Genomic DNA, 17,937 nt, shown 5'->3' on the forward strand with positions numbered 1-17,937 from the left:
GCCAGGCTGGACAGGGCTTGGAGCACTCTGGGACAGTGGAAGGTGTCCCTGCCATGGCAGGGGGTGGAATGGGATGGTCTCTAAGGCCCCTCCCAACCCAAACCATTCCATGATTTATGTAGGGAATGGATCAAACCAAAACAAGTAAGTCTTTGTAGGGTCAAACAGATGGATATACTCTATTGCAAGTCTTTCTGTACTTATTTTCTCAGGAGGATTCAGATGTGAACCCCCATGGTCTGTGATTGTCACAGTTCATAGCACTTATCCCTGCTTATTCCCAAGTTATTTTAACTAAAACATAAAACATCTGAAGTGGAGAGAAAGAAATATGACTGTTGCCAATATTTAATATATCAAACTGGTGATTTTAGTAGCTTCTTGAATCAGAAATAAAAGAAAAGCCTGCATTGCAGCTATTAGGAAAAAAAAAAACAAAACTCAAGAGTAAGCAGGTGTTGGCTTAGTTTCTAAGCGCCCACATTGCTCCTGTTGGTTTATCTGATTGCAAACCAAGTGCACTGTAGCGTGATGAATATGTAGCAGTGGATGTATGGGAAAGATGCTGGAAAGGTTGCACCCTGATGTTCTTAATCAGTAATTAGAAACTAAAAATAGTATTTTAAGGAAAGATAATAATTCTGTAGCCTTTAATCCTCATATGCCAATGTGTAAACTGATATCATTATTACATGAAAAGCAATGAGAACATAAGTGAGTAAGCAAGAGCAGGTTGCTGTTACAGTCACAGTATAAATTCTACACAGCCCGAGCTGTCCAGGTGATGTTTGGCTCTGTATGTTTTATGCAAAGTCCACAGTCATAAAGCAAGTAAATTTGCAAGCAGAGAATGCATACTTTTGTTGTTTATTTGCCTTCCTTAAGTGTCCTTACTTCCTGCAGCAGTGGAGAATGAGTGGGGTTCTGAGTCTCTCTGCACTTGTCAGCTTGAGGCAGCAGCATGGATTTGTGAAAAAAGGACAGCAATGGGGGAAATGCCATCCCATGACTGTGGTTCTGATGGGCTGAATCAACAGCTCCTGTGCTGTGCAGACACACATCTGCTGTGCTGATGACAGAGAAAGCATCCCCACTTAAGCAGAGCCTTTCTCAGCATTTAAATAGTCTGCAAATGTCAAGATGTAGTTATTGTTGCACAGGTACCATCCCAGCTAATCCTGCTTACACTGGTCAAATCAGGCCGCCAGTCTTACCCTGTCCAACAGGGAAACTTCAAACAATATCAGGGGCTGAGTCACACCAGCAGAGCCACGTTTTCACTGACCAGCCCTCCCGTCATTCACACTGTGTCGTGTCCCTGGGACAACTGCAGTGATTCTTTACCTGGAAAAGCAATGCAAAATACTTTAAATAGGGTAAACTCAGTGCAGACAAAGGCACTGAGGCACAGCGACCTGCTGGTCACCACTGGCCTGCCCAGGGTCTCTTAATGTCAAGCAGAAGTGAGAGATCTGTTCTAAGCTAAAGATGGTGGGATAAAAATTGTAAAGAATGTCTATTTGCCAAGCATTTTTTAATTAAAAAAGGCTTTATTCCAGCAGTTTATAACTAATTTGTCTCGCAGAAATGGCTGAAAGCAAGAGCCAGATAAAATTACTGGAAGTTGCCAGGAAACGTACTGTCATGGCTTAGCACGAGTGCAGTGCAGAGATGATTAAAAAAGGCACCAAATGGTGAATCCCACTGCAAAAAGAACCAGAAATCTGCAATGGCTCTTTGGGTTCTGTGATACTGAAAGCAGTGGCAGTGGTAGACAGTATCCTCATGCCAAGCTCTGTCCAGTTCTGAGACAATTCATCCTTTCCGAGAGGAGGAGGAGGGACACGGGCAGAGCCAGGGCAGCAGCCCTGCTCTCAGCCCTGGGGACAGAGAGACAGAATCCCAGAATGGTTTGGGTTGGAAGGGACCTCAAAGCCCATCCAGTGCCACCCCTGCCATGGCAGGGACACCTTCCACTGTCCCAGGCTGCTCCAAGCCCTGTCCAGCCTGGCCTTGGGCACTGCCAGGGATCCAGGGGCAGCCACAGCTGTCCCAGGCCTGCCCACCCTGCCAGTAAAAACCTTTTCCCTAATCTCTCACCTAACCCTACTCTCCTTCCATTCGAACCCACAGCGAGGTGAGGCTGCTCAACTCCTGCGTTTCACTCGCTGCACGTTCCGAGGCCAGAGCGGCTCCTCGGGCAGCGCCAGCAGGGCTCACAGCCGGCCGGGGGGGTGGGTGGGCGGACGGGCAGAAGGACGGACGGACAGATGGATGAGTGGGAGATGAGTGGGTGATGGGTGGGTGATGAAGGGCGGCTGGATGATGAAGGGTGGCTGGATGATGAAGGGTGCCTGTATGATGAAGGCTGGCTGGATGCCGCCGCCGCCGCTCCTCCCCCGGCCCGTCCCGTCCCGTGCCCGCGCTCCGCGCCGCCTCTTGCGGCCGCCCCGCCGGGCTCGCAGCTGACGGGGGCAGCCCCTTGTTTACTGGCCGGGGCGCCGCCAGCCCGGCCTGCGCTGCGAGGGGCCGCCGGGCCGGGGCCGACACCGCGGGCAGGGAGGGGCCCGGCGCTATAAAGGGGCTCCGCGGGGGCTCCACCGGCGATGCTCGGCCGGGCCCGGCCCCCGCGCCCGCCCCGCGGGCTCTGATTCGCGCCGGGCGGCGGCAGCGGCGCGGGATGGGACCGAGAGCGGCGGCGGCCGCGGCGGCGCTGGCCGTGGCCGTGGTGCTGGGAGCCTGGTGCGGCCGCGGCCGCGGCGAGAGTGAGTCGGGGCCCGGCCGGGAGGGTTGGGGGGCCGGGGGCGGCGGCGGTGCGGGCCCGGCCCCGCCGTGCCCTTTGTACCTGCGCGGGGCCCGCGGGCAGCGCGGCCGCGGCCCGGAGCGCTCCCGGGTCACCTTCACCCCCGGCCCGGCCCGGCCCGGCGGCGGCCGAGATTGGAGCGGGCACGGCCGGGGAGGGCAGCGGCGGCCCCGGCGCGTCCCGGCCCGCGGGCCCCGGGCGGGCGGCGCCGGGCCGGGGTCAGCATGCCGCGCCCGGGGCAGGCCGGCGAAGGGCACGGGCCCCTCTCCGGTGCCGCTCCCCGGTCCTGCCTTGGGCACTTGCCCCGTTCCTTCCCGCGGCCCTTCCCCGATTCCTCCCCGGGTCCCCTACCCGCTCCTCTCCCCGGGCCCTGCCAGGGTCTCTTCCTCAGTCCCCTCCCCGGTCCCTTTCCCGGACCCCTCTCCGGCCCCTTCCCTGGGTCTCCTCCCCCGATCCACTACCCGGTCCCATTCCCGGGTCCTGTCCCGTGCCCCATTCCCGGGTCCTGTCCCGTGTCCCTTTCCCGTGTTCCTTTCCTGGGTCCCTCTCCTCTCCCTCCCCGGTCCTTTCCCCAGTCCCTTCTCGGGTCCTTTCCCTGATCCCTTCCCCGGTGCCCTCCCCAGCCCTGTGCCCCCGCCGCTCCTCGGCTGCCTCAGAACCGGCTCCGGTTTCAGGAGGGTTTAGTGTGGCCAGACGCGGAGGTTTTGTCTTTAACCACTTTTAGGTAGTGTGCCAAATCCACAGGTATTAAGATGGGAGAGCTCCGGGGGAAGGCTCTGTGTGTACACCGGGGCTTGTAAAATACTGGACAGGGGTATAAAGGTGTTGTGTTGGAGGTCACAAGCTTGTTAAACCCGCGGCTGGCTCCAGGTTAAGCCTTACGAGCTGTTTTGATGGGTTATGTTAAATAAACTTGCTCAGGAAATCCTTTTAATGGGAGGTTCTTTAATTTTGGGCGATTCTTACAATTTTTTTTTGACAAAAGGAAAATATTTATTTAAAGACAGCTAACTGGATCCGTGGGTCATGTTTCCCATAGACAATCTACCTGTTTGCTTTCCCTTCAGAAAAGGCAAGAGCAAGAGAATCAGTTGAAGTACTGACAATACAGTGATGGACATTATTGCGATGTGTATGGGATTCAGGGAATAAGGCAGGATGTTCCTGTAAGACAGCCTCTTTTTCCAACAATAGGACAGTCACGTATTTCAAAAATAACCCAGTTTCTTCCCTCACACGTTTGAAACCTCACAAGAGTCCAGTGACACTGTGTTACCTTGGGAGGGTCAGTCCCAGCTGCTGTGGGCAAACCTGCCCGCCTCCAGCAGAGATGGAAAAGGCAGTTGACATATAGCACTAATAATAAATAAATACGTGTGCAACTGGAGTCCAGCAGTTCCTAATTTGAAAACACTATTATTACTGCCACAGCGCAGCCTGTGATTTGGTTATTTATTTAAATCATATTTGCTTTTTGGGGTTCAAGCGTGTCTATGTTCTAAACTCCCTAATCTTTGCTGTGTTACAGCATGGTAGGAAAATGTACTCTTGAGTTCATGGATAGAACAGGGGCACAAGACAGCAAAGCAAAGCGTGGGCTGGAACATTTCCGTATCATTTTTACTGTGCAAATACTTCATGAAGTATTCTACAGACAGTTCGGACCGGTTTTGATGTTTGAACCTCATTTGAAAGGTTTTCAGCTGCTCTGGTGTTTGATTCTATTTTCTGGGGGCTTGGCTCAGTTTTCTGGGAATGGTGAGGTCACGGAGCACCACGGTGGGGATGGAAAACAGAAACAAAAAACCAGAGGGGGAAATGCACGTACGAGAGCTGCATGAGCAAACAAGTTGTTCCCTGAGCAACGGGTCTGATTGAGGCAGCTTTCTTGGAGATCTGTGCCCTGTGTTCCCACAGACAGGCTCCCCAGGCACAAAATTCCCCCCATCCATGGTTGTCCTTGTGTCCCTTGGGTAAATTTCTCTCCCTTTTGGTGCCTTTAGGCAGCCTTGGAGAAGATTTGGGGGAAAGCAGCAGGTTGATGGAGGTTGTTCAGTAGAAAAATGGAGTGTATGGTAAAATGCACATTTCCATCTGGATTATGAGTTTCTCCTCCTCAATCCATCCCATTTTCCTAAATATTTTAGGAATACTTCATGTGAGAGCACAATATTCATGTGAAAGCACTCTTCCTCTCTTACATGTGGTTAAAGGTAGTTGCTGCGTTCAGGAATTACTGAGAGGAGAAGAAGAAAGGGTTAAGGAAAGAAGGCCTGACTTGTTCATAAAATGAAGATCCATATATCTTGTTTCGGGAAGAAAGACAGTTTTGTGTATTTTTTTTTAATGACTGTGTAAACATAATGCAAGTTCTTGAAATAAATCTCGCACATGACTCATGCCTGTCAGTTCATTAGCTCTGGTATTTGGGGTGGGATTTACCTCACCTAGTTTTAGGCATCTTCTAATGGAGCAGCTTCCTTTGGGCTCCTTTTCTGGTTAATAGAAAACTGATCAATGCAGTCATGAGTGTTTAGAGCGCTCTTCCTCCCTTTCTGAACTCTTCCCCTAAATTTGGGAGCCGCACATGTGCTCCAGTACCTGCTGCTGATGTGAGAGTTGGGAATGAAGTTGAGAGATCTCTGCCTAAGTCATCCTGTGGGACAAATTTCACTGTGTATTGCTGTAGTAACGCACTTATAAAATAGGTTGCTTCTTAGTTAGTATCACATCTGGCTGATACAGATATTTTTGTGCTCATAAACTCATTAAGAAACTGTTCCCTTGTCCCACCTCAAGCCTGAGTTAATGTTAATTTTTTATGTTGAGAGACTTGGTCTAGAATGAATTTTTTTAATGAGAATAAAAGTAGGAATAAAGGAGAAGAAAGTAGCAGAATAAAGTATGAAAAGTGAGTGCAGAAGGGCAGGGCTGTACCAAACCCAGGCCCCAGCATGTCCTGTCCCTTTTTTGGGGCGAGGCAGCACAGTGGCTGTCTCTGAACAGTGTAAAACCCCACAGCCTTCTGGAGGTCACTTTTGGGATTATGGAATAATCCTTGTGGAATATCAATGATGCTGATATGGGCAAGGTGTGGAACCTGTTCCTGCTGCCTTTGGAGCAGGGAGGATCCTCAGGTGTGTCAGCTCCAGCACCACCACCGCCGTTACCCCGAGTGATCCTGGGGTGCTGTCACCCCAGCACTGCTTATCTCTGCATGGAAACGGGGCAGGACAGGTCCTGTTTGCTGTTTGGATTTTGAATCAAGTGAGGGGAGCATAAAGACAGCCCAGACCAGGCTTTAAAGGCCAGACTTTGAGGGGCTTGCCCTCGGCTTGAGCAGTGAGAGGTATCAGGCACCTGAGATGTTCCCCAGGGGCTAAGGGTTTATAGGGGCTCATTTTGGAGTCCATAGCCAGTTTGCTCAGCTCGAGGTATCTGAGGTGCAGAAATGAAGCATGAAAATCCATATTGCACAATTAAATGGTTTTTGTGTTTAGTAAACTATTGCTGCAGTAGGCTAGGAGCTGTCACACACTCCTTCCCTCTAACCTGTTACCAGGATGTTCTCCTGTCTCAGCAGTTAATCACAAGAAACACCCAAAAATCCTTTTCCCAGTGTCCTAAAGACACTTCTAAAAATCAGCTTTATGTAGAATTGCAATGCTTTTGACCCAACCCAAGCAAGTGTAATTTTTTTTTTTTCAATAGTTTGTTTATTCGGTAGGCAGCAAAGACTACCAAAAAAAGCAGAATTAACCAATAGTTACCTCAAATGGTTTGTGATCCTTCTGTGCCAGATTGCCCTGATCTTGATTGTTAAAGGCCAGAGCTCTGAAGCAGTGAATCATTAAGGTTTAGTATCCACATGATTTATTATAAACAAGGTTTAAGTTCAGCTATTCCCCTGGTTAGACTCTATCTTGAAAACTTAACCTCTGGCATCAGATCTCGTTTCTTCATTCAGGACTTGAAGGTTGTTACCAAACCAGTTTGTCCAAGAGGCTTCAGCATCTTGGGATTTGTTTGTTTGTTTTTTAAAGAGCGTGGCTTCAGCTTGGTTTTCTGGGGGGGGGCTGGTGAAACGTGTAGGATGATTTAGTAATTTTTTGAGTGAGTAGCTTGGTAGCAGGGATGGAGTTGTGCTTCCTCTGGCAGCTCAGAGCTGTGCTGTTGTTTCTGCTGAAATTTAGGAATTTATGTGTAGTGGGGGTTTTGCCAGTAGTTTGCACAGGAGCAGCTTTAGGCCTACTACTGGTGAATCAATTTGTGATTTTTTTTTTATTTCCCTGAAAGCTGATTTATGTGTTTTTTGAAACCAGGTTGTCTGTGTTATAATTGATGGCTCAACTTTGCTCTCCTTCTTCTGGGATCAAACCTGCCTTGCCTTCCTACTGAATGGTTGATTAATTCCCCTGTCCCTGCAGAAGAAATACTATCGAGAGAAGCTGTGGAAAAACACTTATTACTTTGCTTAAAACTGCTTCTTGTTGTCTTGGTAACAATAAATTTATGGGGTGACTTAAGCTGCTACTGCATGAACAGGAGATATAAACTGCTGAAAATTCAAAGGCATGAAAAGATGGAGAAACCTCCCAACTAAAAAGCCTATTTTGTTTCAGATTCCTTATTATTCTCTTTGATCTTTGAGGTGTTAAAAAGAAAGAGCTTGGATACCATTTATCACTTAAAACCTAAATTGAAGTAGAACCTGAAAAATAATTAAGTGTGATTTTTCTCTAAATGTGGGGAAAAGCAGCTGATGAACCATGGGTGTTGTACTTCCAGCTCTGGTAGATCTATATTTTTAACTCTTCAAAAGCTTCACTCATTTCTTTTTAGATTCACCTTTAGCTAACCTTTGTTCTTTAACACATCTTTTCAAAATATTTGGAGTTGTTAGCCTTTGGTCACCTTTTCTGCAGCCTCCTATGGGGAATCTGTGCCAGGATGGGGAGAGCTGGAAGAGAGGGAGGTTTGTACCCTGTGGGGGTGTTCAGATGGTTGAGTTTTTGTGGAGGTTGGAAGATCTCTGAGCAGCTGTTTGGACCAAGAGCAGCATGGCTCATGTTAGTGGTGATCTCCAGAAGCTTGAAAGGTTCAGGAGCAGAGTAATTTAATTGGTTTTGAGTGTTTGAGGAAAGGAGTGAGAGCTGTGAACTCCAGGGCTGCAGTGACCAGGAGTGCCAGGACACAGGGAATGGCTCCCACTGCCAGAGGGCAGGGCTGGATGGGATATTGGGCAGGAATTGTTCCCTGGCAGGGTGGGCAGGCCCTGGCACAGGGTGCCCAGAGCAGCTGTGGCTGCCCCTGGATCCCTGGCAGTGCCCAAGGCCAGGCTGGACAGGGCTTGGAGCAGCCTGGGACAGTGGGAGGTGTCCCTGCCATGGCAGGGCTGGCACTGGATGGGCTTTCATGTCCCTTCCCACCCAAACCATTCTGGGATTCAGATCATCCTCTTGGAATCCTTGCTGGCTGTGGATCTGTTCCTCTGCCAGGCAGGACCTTGAATTTCCTCAGTGCTGGGCACCCACCCTCGGGCACTGGGCTGCCCATCCAGGGTAGCTCCTCCACACCAAGATCCTCAGCTCTGTCCTGCACAAAAGGAAGATTTCCACAGCCTGGAGATGCAGCCACAGCACTCGAGGGTTTTTCCTGGCCATACCTGTCTGCAGATCTTCCCAGCCCTGCTCAAGCTGCCCTGGGCAGGGACAGTGTGGGTGCAGGGCTTGTGTCCAGTCCCTGGTGACTCAGCTTGTTCTTCCCAAAATGATGAAAGACACAGGCAATTGTGCTCAGGGTATTCATGCATCTCGTGGCCTTCAGCCACAGCAACAGCCTGGAGCTCTGACTCCTGATCAGAAGTAATTCCTGGTCTGTATTTTCTGACCTTTCCTTTTCCTTAAGGTCAGCTGTCCGTTCCAGCAGGCAGTTCATTATCCTGTGGTGCAGCAGCTGGTGGTAGGTACCACCCCAACTCTGCTGTGCACCCTACAATAATGAGAACCAAGAATAAATAAAAAGCAAGATGTTGCATTTTGAATTTACCTGGTAATTTTAGCTGCCCTGGTGGCTTCAGTTGAATTCAGTCTTTCAATTTCTTACGTGTCCCTCTGTTACTTCTCCTTTCGCTGTCCTGACCTGCCACACATTTGCTTATTTGGAAATACCAATGTTATTTCTTGCAAATAAATATCCAGAGTATTTAAGCTGAATCTGTTGCTCTCCCAGGTCTTTTATCCCAGGTTGGGATGTGCAGCAGTACAGTTTGGGGCAGAGAATTGCTGCTGGCTGGTCATCAGGTTCCTTTTCCCACTTTTTCCAAGTACATCCTTAATCCTTGAGGCACCGTGTGCATTGGCTTTTTTCTTCCAGAAAGCAATTTATGAAATGACTTGGATATAGTGCCAAAAAATCCCATTGGGCAATAACATTGCTTCAAATCCCATATTAGTATTGCCAATTTTTTTTCTTGCAGTCAGTGGAGCAAATTTTTGAATAATTATTAAGATATTTACACAGAATTTGGTTTTAACCCCTACATCAGTGGTCTCTTGTTAAACCATGAGGGGTCAGACAATCCTAACTGTGAAATGTTTGTGTCCACATCAGTTTTGTAAGGCTGGGTGATCCCTTGGAGCTGTGATGTGGTGTTTTTATAGATGGTGAACTTTAAATATAGTGACAAAAAGAGGAATAAAACTGTGTTTTTTGTTCTTAAGTGGGGAGGGAAGACACTGGCCTCGCTGTAGACAAAAGAGAGAATCCTTTGTGTAGATGCAGTCTTCAGAAAGGAAAAATTCAGGAAGAATCCACTTGGATTTGAACATGAAAGTCTGGCTGAAGTTTCTATGAAGTTGGTTTCAAAGGGGTTGTCACAGGGAATTTTGTTGTGCTGTAGAGGCGTGGGGCTGCAAATTTCCTTCTTGATTTTTTACCTGTGCTTAGAGTTTAAAAAATATTTCCCTATTCAAACTTTTTCCCTTTGCTGGTGCCTGGATTCCTGTTATTCAGTTTACCTTCTAATTTATGCTTCATCTATTTGTTCACTTTGCCAGTTCTTTGGTTACTGGTTCTATGAAATAAACTGCCCAGGTAGTCAAGAGAGGGAGATTTGCACCCTTGAGAGAATAATCACAAAAAAAGCCCCAACACCTCATCTGAAAAGAATGCTCAGGGCAAAAATTACTAATGTAGTAAATTACTCCTGTCAGCAGAGTCTGGGCAGGAGCGTGGGCTGTGCTCCTGTGCATTTCCAGGTTTTTCTGCTCACTTCCCAAGCACTACCATCTCTGGCCATTATTCTTTGCTATCTTCCCCTCCCTACAACTATTCTAAATGCCTCCCTTTAATCCCCTGGCATTAATTGCACAATCTGAGACTAGGTAGGTGTGTTGCTGGCAGCTACCTGAAGAAAACAGCCCTGGCATCTCTTCCCTTTGTGATGTCCCAGCACTGGTGTTACCACTGCAGTCGTGATAGAGGCAACAGGCAGGCACTCAAGATGGCTGAAAAAATGATGAAATACTCTTGTTTTGTAACCTTATAGCAGGGAATGTTCCCCACAGTGTATTTCTTAACACTTGAAGCCTGCCTTGCTGAGAGGGCCACAAGTCCCCAGTGGATCTCAGTGCAGTTGGACAGAACCGAGCGTTTAGAAAACTCCAACAATTAACCTTCTGCTCAATAAATTAATTATCTTTTGCCTCTCAGTTTGCAGGAGCATGGACATCCGCAACAACCTGACCAGGCTGAACATGCTGGAGAACTGCACTGTGATCGAGGGCCACTTGCAGATCCTGCTGATGTTCAAAACCAAGCCCGAAGATTTCCGCGAGCTCAGCTTCCCCAAGCTGACCATGATCACAGACTACCTGCTGCTGTTCCGTGTGTACGGCCTGGAGAGCTTGAAGGGCCTCTTCCCCAACCTCACTGTGATCCGAGGGACTCACCTGTTCTTCAACTACGCCCTGGTGATCTTTGAGATGGTTCACCTGAAAGAAATTGGCCTCTACAACCTGATGAACATCACCCGGGGTGCCGTGCGCATTGAGAAGAACAACGAGCTCTGCTACCTGTCCACCATCGACTGGTCCAGGATTTTGGACTCTGTAGAAGACAATTACATCGTGGCCAACAAGGATGACAAAGAAGAGTGTGGAGATGTGTGCCCAGGCACTGTGAAAGGGAAGAGCAACTGTCCCCCCACAGTGATAAACGGGATTTTCATCGAGCGCTGCTGGACACACGATCGATGCCAGAGAGGTGAGTGCACAGTGAGGGGTCTCAGTGGGGGCTTTGCTGTCAAATTTTGACCTGTCAGGACCTTTGAGTGCCCAGAGCAGCTGTGACTGCCCCTTGGAAGTGTCCAAGGCCAGGCTGGACAGGGCTTGGAACACCCTGGGACAGTGGAAGATGTCCCTGCCATGGCAGGGGTGGCACTGGATGAGCTTTGGGGTCCCTTCCCACCCAAACCACTCTGGGATACTTGGAGGCCTGATAGGTGCTTGCTGATTGCTACCTGTAAACAGAGATTCCTACAAGCAGGGCTGAAAATTCACCTTAGAAGATGAAGAGAAAACCTTTAGGATGGGTTTGAGCAGTTCTTTCACCTGTGTTCATAAGGCATCCAGAATTCTGTGTTTAGTTCTTCTTCATAAGGCATCCAGAATTCTGTGTTTAGTTCTTCTGCAGAGTCAGGAACTGTCCAGAGCTCACCATTTTCATTGACTGTGAGTGTCTTGGATAACAGTTGGTACTGTGAGTGTCTTTATTGGGGTTTGGGGAGGGAATGAAAGTCCAGACTGGCCAAGAGCTTCAGCAGGTGGAGCACAACAGTGGGGAAAAGTCTCAGTGGAATAAACCCCATTCTGGAAAGGTGCAATTCCATCTTTACCAAAACCTCTGCCATAAAAAGGTGTAAGATCTGTGGATGGGTGAGCAGCATTTCCACAGAGAAGAAGCTGGAAGCCAAGTCAGACCTGAAGGGGAAGGGAGAAGGAAAAAAAGAGAACCTGGATGGGGTAGAGGGTGAAGTAACAGGGCTTTGAGCCCGGGGCTTTGATTAAGGGCAGAAGTTGTGTTCAGAAAGCTCGCTGCTGTTGCCACCCCAGTCCTCAAGTGTATTAGAGTTGCTTTTAATTTCATACAGATTTGTTTTTTTCCAAACTTGGAACTGACCTTAAGCTTAGCTTTAATTATATATTGGCTTTGATTTATGTTAAATCTGACTTGCTGAGGAGCAAAGTGAATTGAGGTGAGAGTGACACATTTAGGGTTGTCTGCCTTTCTGGAGGTCGTGCATCCAAACGAACCAGTGTGTCCTGAGACGAAATTAGGAAACTTGTGGGCTGGAGAGAAATTCTTGCCAAGCTTTAAAGGGCAGCTCTGAGTACTAAGTGCCAAATTTGAGGAGGAATTCCTACCAGTATGCACAAACTAATGCAATTAATGTGGTTTCCCCTCTGCTACTCCTCACCCCAAAATCGTCCAGCTTCCTTTTAAAGAAAGTGGTTATTTTTTGTGGCCAGAATAACAGGGTATGAGCAAGAAGATGCAAGTGTGTACGTGTGTTCTTTTTTTAAAATGAAAAATAAGATTGTAAAGCATTTTATTTATAAACTTCCAGGTATGCAGTTACATCAGCACTGAAACCTGGTTTCTTATGCATTTCATGTGCTGTGTTTTCTGCTGTTTCATAAGGGTAAAGGTCTAATTGGCACTTCTTTAGTGCCTAGAACATAATGCCCCAAAATTCCTGTGAATTTTCTGGGGCTGTCTTGCAGCAGACTATAATGGATAGTTTTCTCTCCTTTAAAAAACTGTCTATATCCATGAAACCTGGACAAATATAATATTTTAATGATAATATTTTACCATTGGGACAGAAATCTGAGCTCCTGAGCCTCTGATGCAAGAGTTGGAGGGCACCTGTCCAGTATGTGCCTCATCTCAGTCTGTGTGACCCAGAAATTGAGATTTTAATCAGAAAATCGTTTCAAAAGGCACTATACACAGATGCTCTGGTTTTGTGTGTCCCTTGCAGAAGGAACAGTAGGGAAGCCGTGCTCCTGAATATTTGGGCAGTGGCTGGAATGCACTTCCCAAACCACTTAACAAGCCAGGCTTATCTTTGTTTTGAACGTTGGGATTTGGACTTTAGTTTTTTGGTAGCCACTGTTTTGCACAGGCTGGGATCTGTGTGATCCCGTGCTTTGTGACACCTGCCCCTGTGCTTCTGCCGTTGTTTTGACAGCCTGAGAGGTTTTTTAGACCTTTTTTGTCTGTTTGTGAGTAGCCTTTAGACTCTGAGCACACGCCAGTGGTGGAGATTAAGTGACATTTATTTAGCGAACCTGCCGGTGCAATTGCTGCCTCTCTGTTCTCCTGCCAGCCCTAATGTATCCTTAGCATGTGTAATTGTTTTGTCAAGATTATTAAAAGCTTGTGTGAATTGTATTTTGGCTTTCCTTAGCCTGAAGAGCCTCGCAGCAGCTCCCAGTTGTTGCAATTATATTTGCAAGGGTTAGGCTATAGTGTGCACCAGCCAGCCTGCATCTCAATTTGTTATCAAAGCCTCAAGAATTGGTCAAAGCTATTGGAACATAAATTGTGCTAAATTAAGAAAGAAGAGGCTGAGGAACCGAATACCAAGACCACAAAAGCAACTGTAAAACACCTAAACTATAACCAGTCATATACTCCAAAAAATACAAACAAAAACCAAGTGAACAAAACAGGAACACCAATCAAAAAGTGTGTAGTTAGTAGTTTATAAAATCTATAAAAGTGTGTGTAGTATAAACAATGAACAGCTTCTGCTTGATCATATTAGTCTGTTGTTCAGAAGTCCTAAATTTCCCACAGTACCCAGGGTTTTAATGTCGTGAAATCTTTCCCTCTGCATTTTATCTGGGAATCTTCAGCAGCTAATGCCATGCTCAAGTCTCCTGGCTCTTTGGATTTAAGTGTATTCTCTCTAAATTTTTCTCTTTATCTTCTAACCAGAATGAAATGCAGCAATTTCGGTATCATTTTCAGAGGGAAGTTTGGTTTTGTGTGGAGTTTTTAACCCAGGTTATTTGTACCCCTGGTTTGTTTAATGAAACTTGGTGTAGAATCTCCTGATTATTTTCTTCTTTTTTTAAATTTTTTTTGCATCTCTGGATGGGAAGTTGTTTCTGTCTAAACTGCTGCCCTGGGAGTGGGAAAAACCCTTCAAGGATATGTAAATATTGATTGTTTTGATTTTACAGAGTGGGTGTCAATTGACAGAGACAAGTCCCAAGCTGACCGGCTTTTCCAGCTTGCTAAGCTTGGAGCCTCGCTGGAAAATATTAGGAGATGGGCAAGAAATTTGGGAGAGCACCTGTGGGAAGGCTGGAAAATGAATTCCCTGGCAGGAGGGGACAGCCAGGTGGGGTTTGGTCTCTTCTCCCAGGGGCAAGGGACAGGATGAGAGGAAATGGCCTCAAGTTGCCCCAAGGGAGGTTTAGATGGGAGATTGGGGAAAATTTCATGGAAAAGGCTGTGAAGCTCTGGAGTCCCCATCCCTGGAGGTTCTGGAAGGCACTGAGGGTGTGGCACTTGGGGACAGGGCTTAGGGATGAGCACAGTGCTGGTGCTGAGGGTTGGGCTTGGTCTTCAAGGTCTTTTCCAGCCTTGAGGACCCTGGGATTCTCTGAAAGCTCTTGTGTGTGTGGGAAGTGGCAAAGTTGGGGGCTGGAGTGGGGTGCTGGTGTCCCCCATCTCTTCCACACCGTTCCCTGCCCTTCTCCTGCCAGCTCTCTGTGGTTGCTCCACATTATCCCTCCTTTATTTAATTATTCCTTTATTTGATCAGCGCAAATATCTCAGTTGAGTCCAAAACTAACTTTTCAGTTATAGCATGGAATTATCTCCAAGGCACAGGTCCAAGCCTCTGAATCATCCCCGTAGCTACAATTCCAGCCTGGAATTTTAATTTTTTTTTCAGTTGGTGATAACAGTGTTCAGGACAACAAAGTAAAGGATCTTCTTACAAACATTGGAGCAAAGGTTGGGGATTAAACCAGTGAGGAGGAACTGAGATCGTTTGTGGACAGCTGCACCCTTGGAAAAACCAGTGGCAGTATTGAGGACTCAGTGTCTGAGTGCAGGGATGTGTAGGTGGATGCACCATGGATTGAGATCTGTGGGGATGTGCTTCCTCAGAGTTTTCTTTTTTTTTTTTCTCCTAAATCATTCCTGTTGGTGTGAAAACCAAGTCAGTTCAGTTAAGGCCAACTTGTGTTATATTTTGGGTAGGCAGGGAGGGAAATGTGTAGTCTGTTTGGAATTTGGGTCTAGCCTGATGCTGTTTATGGCAGCCAAGTGCTGTTCCTGTTCTGGGGGTTTTGTATCTCTTCACTGACATTTTTAACAGGTTTTTTTTTTCACATACACACTTATTTTATTGCCATCAAAATGTACTTGTTGGTCCTGCACTGCAGAGAGCGTCTTTGCTGAAGAATGCAGACAACAAAAATGCTGGAAATGCCACGTCCTAGACCTCGGTCTGGATCTGCCAAACATGATTTTCATATTTCACATTTTTTCCATGTCTTTTTTTTTTTTTTTTCTATATGTCTGTCACTCCTCTTGCGGAAGGAACAATTCCCTCTGAAATAGGATTTCCTGCCAATTCTCCCTGCAGTCAGGCTGCTCTGTCCTTACAGATCTTGGAGCAGTCTGATGGGTTTGACAGTCTAATTATAAAGGCTGGTTCAGCCTTTTATTGCACGTTGGGTCATGTGGAAAGTGGAGTAAGGCAATAGGAAGGAAAAGTGGAATGGCCAAATAAAGGTTACCAACAAAATTATCTGCAATATCAGACAGTGCTTTGGTGAACACTGAAGGGCCACATTCCTGAAATAGAAAGATATCTGAAACAGTTTTTACAGGGCCAAGTAGTGATAGGAAAAGGGGGAATGGATAAAACTAAAAGAGGAAATATTTAGGCCAGATGTTAGGGAGAAATTCTCTTCTCAGAGGGTGGGCAGGCCCTGGCACAGGGTGCCCAGAGCAGCTGTGGCTGCCCCTGGATCCCTGGCAGTGCCCCAGGCCAGGCTGGGCAGGGCTTGGAGCAGCCTGGGACAGTGAAGGTGTCCCTGCCATGGCAGGGGTGGCACTGGATGGGCTTTGAGGTCCATTCCAACCAAACCATCCTGAGGTTAATTCTATAATTCTGTGAACTATTCTGTGAACTTCTTCCATTAGAAGGTAAGGTAGAATTCAAGTTATCGTGTTCACACTGAATGAAACCTTTGTAGGAATCTGTTACCTGCTTCATCCCGGGGCTTCTTGCTACCAGGAAATTTATTATGAGTGTGGGCCATTTCAGGTCTGTCAGTAGGTTCCTTTTTTCCATGTATTGGCTCGTTTTTTTATGATAAAAACAAAAGTTGTTTCTCCATTAGTACAATTTGGAATTTGTGGCAAAATATTGACTTTGTGCAAAGTAGGTGGTTTGTGTCCATTGAAGAGGGCTTAAAGCAGCAGATGGAAAGGATGACAGTGTGGAATAATTGACATGCAAAGAGCTGCTAAAGAAAGGTTCGATGTGAAAATAATAAGGTTTTTCCTGGTTTTGAGTGGGATTTTGGGGTTGTCCTGTGCAGAGCCAGGAGCTGGATTTGATGATCCTTGTGGGTCCCTTCCAAATCAGGATATTCTGTGATTTTTTTTTTCTGTCATCTTGGGAAACAGGTCTAGAGACAAAGGGATACAGCAGGATCTCTCTTTAATTTCCCTGTGATTTGTCTGGGGAAAATTCTGGGACAGATAAGGGACAGGTAAGGAACTGAGGAGTTGCTTTGTTCCCAAGTACAAGCAGCACAACAAAGCCCTGAGAAAAACATTGCTCAGCCTGAAATGTCTTTCAACTGCTGTGAAACAGCACTGAGCACTCAGCAAGACCAGTGCCAGCAGAAATTCTGCAACTCTGAACTTCTTCAAGGCAGGTTTGAATAACAAAGTTCAGAGGTGTGTGTGGGAAACGCTTTGTGATGTTTACTTAGGTAGAAATATTACTTAGCAACAGCTTCCTGTAATTTTTATGTGCTGGGAATTTCTGTAACCATGAGCTTGGTTTTATTACCTTTGTATGGGAAAGGGGTCTCGAAGCACTGAGCAGATTCAGCCAGCCTCAAGGGTAAAGATATTTTTAAAACTTCAAACACAAAGGAAATTTTTCCAGTTGCTACTACATGAAGTGGAAGTGCTCCTTTTATTTGGAGATCTGATAAGGGCTGCCTTTTTTTCTTTTCCCTTGCTCTGACAAATGCCAGATGGGAACTGACACCGGATAATCTCACTGGGGTGTCTCTGCTGACCCTGCCAAGCTTCAGTTTTATTGAGGGCCCATAGCTGGGGCAGTGGTGACACTTTGCCAACACTGAGACATCCTAAACTAATTCACTTGAGCTTATTAGGAGTAGTTAAGAGATTTATGGTGCTTGGGGGTTGTGATACAGCCCAGAATTGGGGGAGAGGGAGTGGAAACAATCCCACCTACAAATGACTGTTTAAGGATGTGCTCCTTTGGAAACACCAAACAAAACTGGGGAAAAACTGGAGCAGCTTTTTTCCACTGAGCTGGGCTGATGCAAGGCTGTAGGATTTCACTACAAAGGGTCTCAACTTGATGTTTCATCAGGTTCTTTACTGCTGCACCTTTACTTAAATTTTGGTTTGGAAGTGAAGATTTTTTCTTCTGATCCAGTTCCCAAACAACACTTCAGAAGGAACTGTCTGACCCGTGTCATCTTTAGAAATGTAAATACACAGAGAATTCCTCCCCATAGTTGAGATATCTGAGTTCCTGTACAAAAATCTTGTCAAGGCAAAGGTTTTTGACGAGTTAAAAAGGAGAAGGAGGTATTTTGCTGCTGATACAGTAAAAACTGGGGAAGTTCTCACCTTGTTTGCTTCAAGCTGCTATTTAATTCTTTCACCCTTAGCCTTTCCCAAAACCACTTGTTATTTGGGCTGGTGTCTGGGCCCTCGAGGAGGCTGAGAGGAGTTCAGTGCCTTATGTGCAGTGGTTCAGCACTGGGGATACTCAAGGTGTTCTTAAATCTCTGTCTGATGCTCAGTGCTGACATTGGCTCCTTGGG

The 17,937-nt window shown here is 46.8% G+C and overlaps 1 protein-coding gene across 1 annotated transcript in view; it reads left to right on the plus strand.

Moving 5' to 3' along the window:
- The first annotated feature begins 2,408 nt into the window (after window positions 1–2,408).
- INSR (insulin receptor) overlaps window positions 2,409–17,937 on the plus strand; it is a 58,436-nt gene continuing 42,907 nt past the window's right edge. Inside the window, exons 1-2 of the mRNA XM_030257169.4 lie at window positions 2,409–2,765; window positions 10,517–11,068. Of these exons, the coding sequence (XP_030113029.1) occupies window positions 2,681–2,765; window positions 10,517–11,068 (637 nt within the window). The 5' untranslated portion in view covers window positions 2,409–2,680. The remainder of the gene's footprint in view (window positions 2,766–10,516; window positions 11,069–17,937) is intronic.

This window comes from Taeniopygia guttata, chromosome 28, assembly GCF_048771995.1.
Source record: "Taeniopygia guttata chromosome 28, bTaeGut7.mat, whole genome shotgun sequence".
In the NCBI taxonomy this organism is placed as follows: Eukaryota; Metazoa; Chordata; class Aves; order Passeriformes; family Estrildidae; genus Taeniopygia; species Taeniopygia guttata.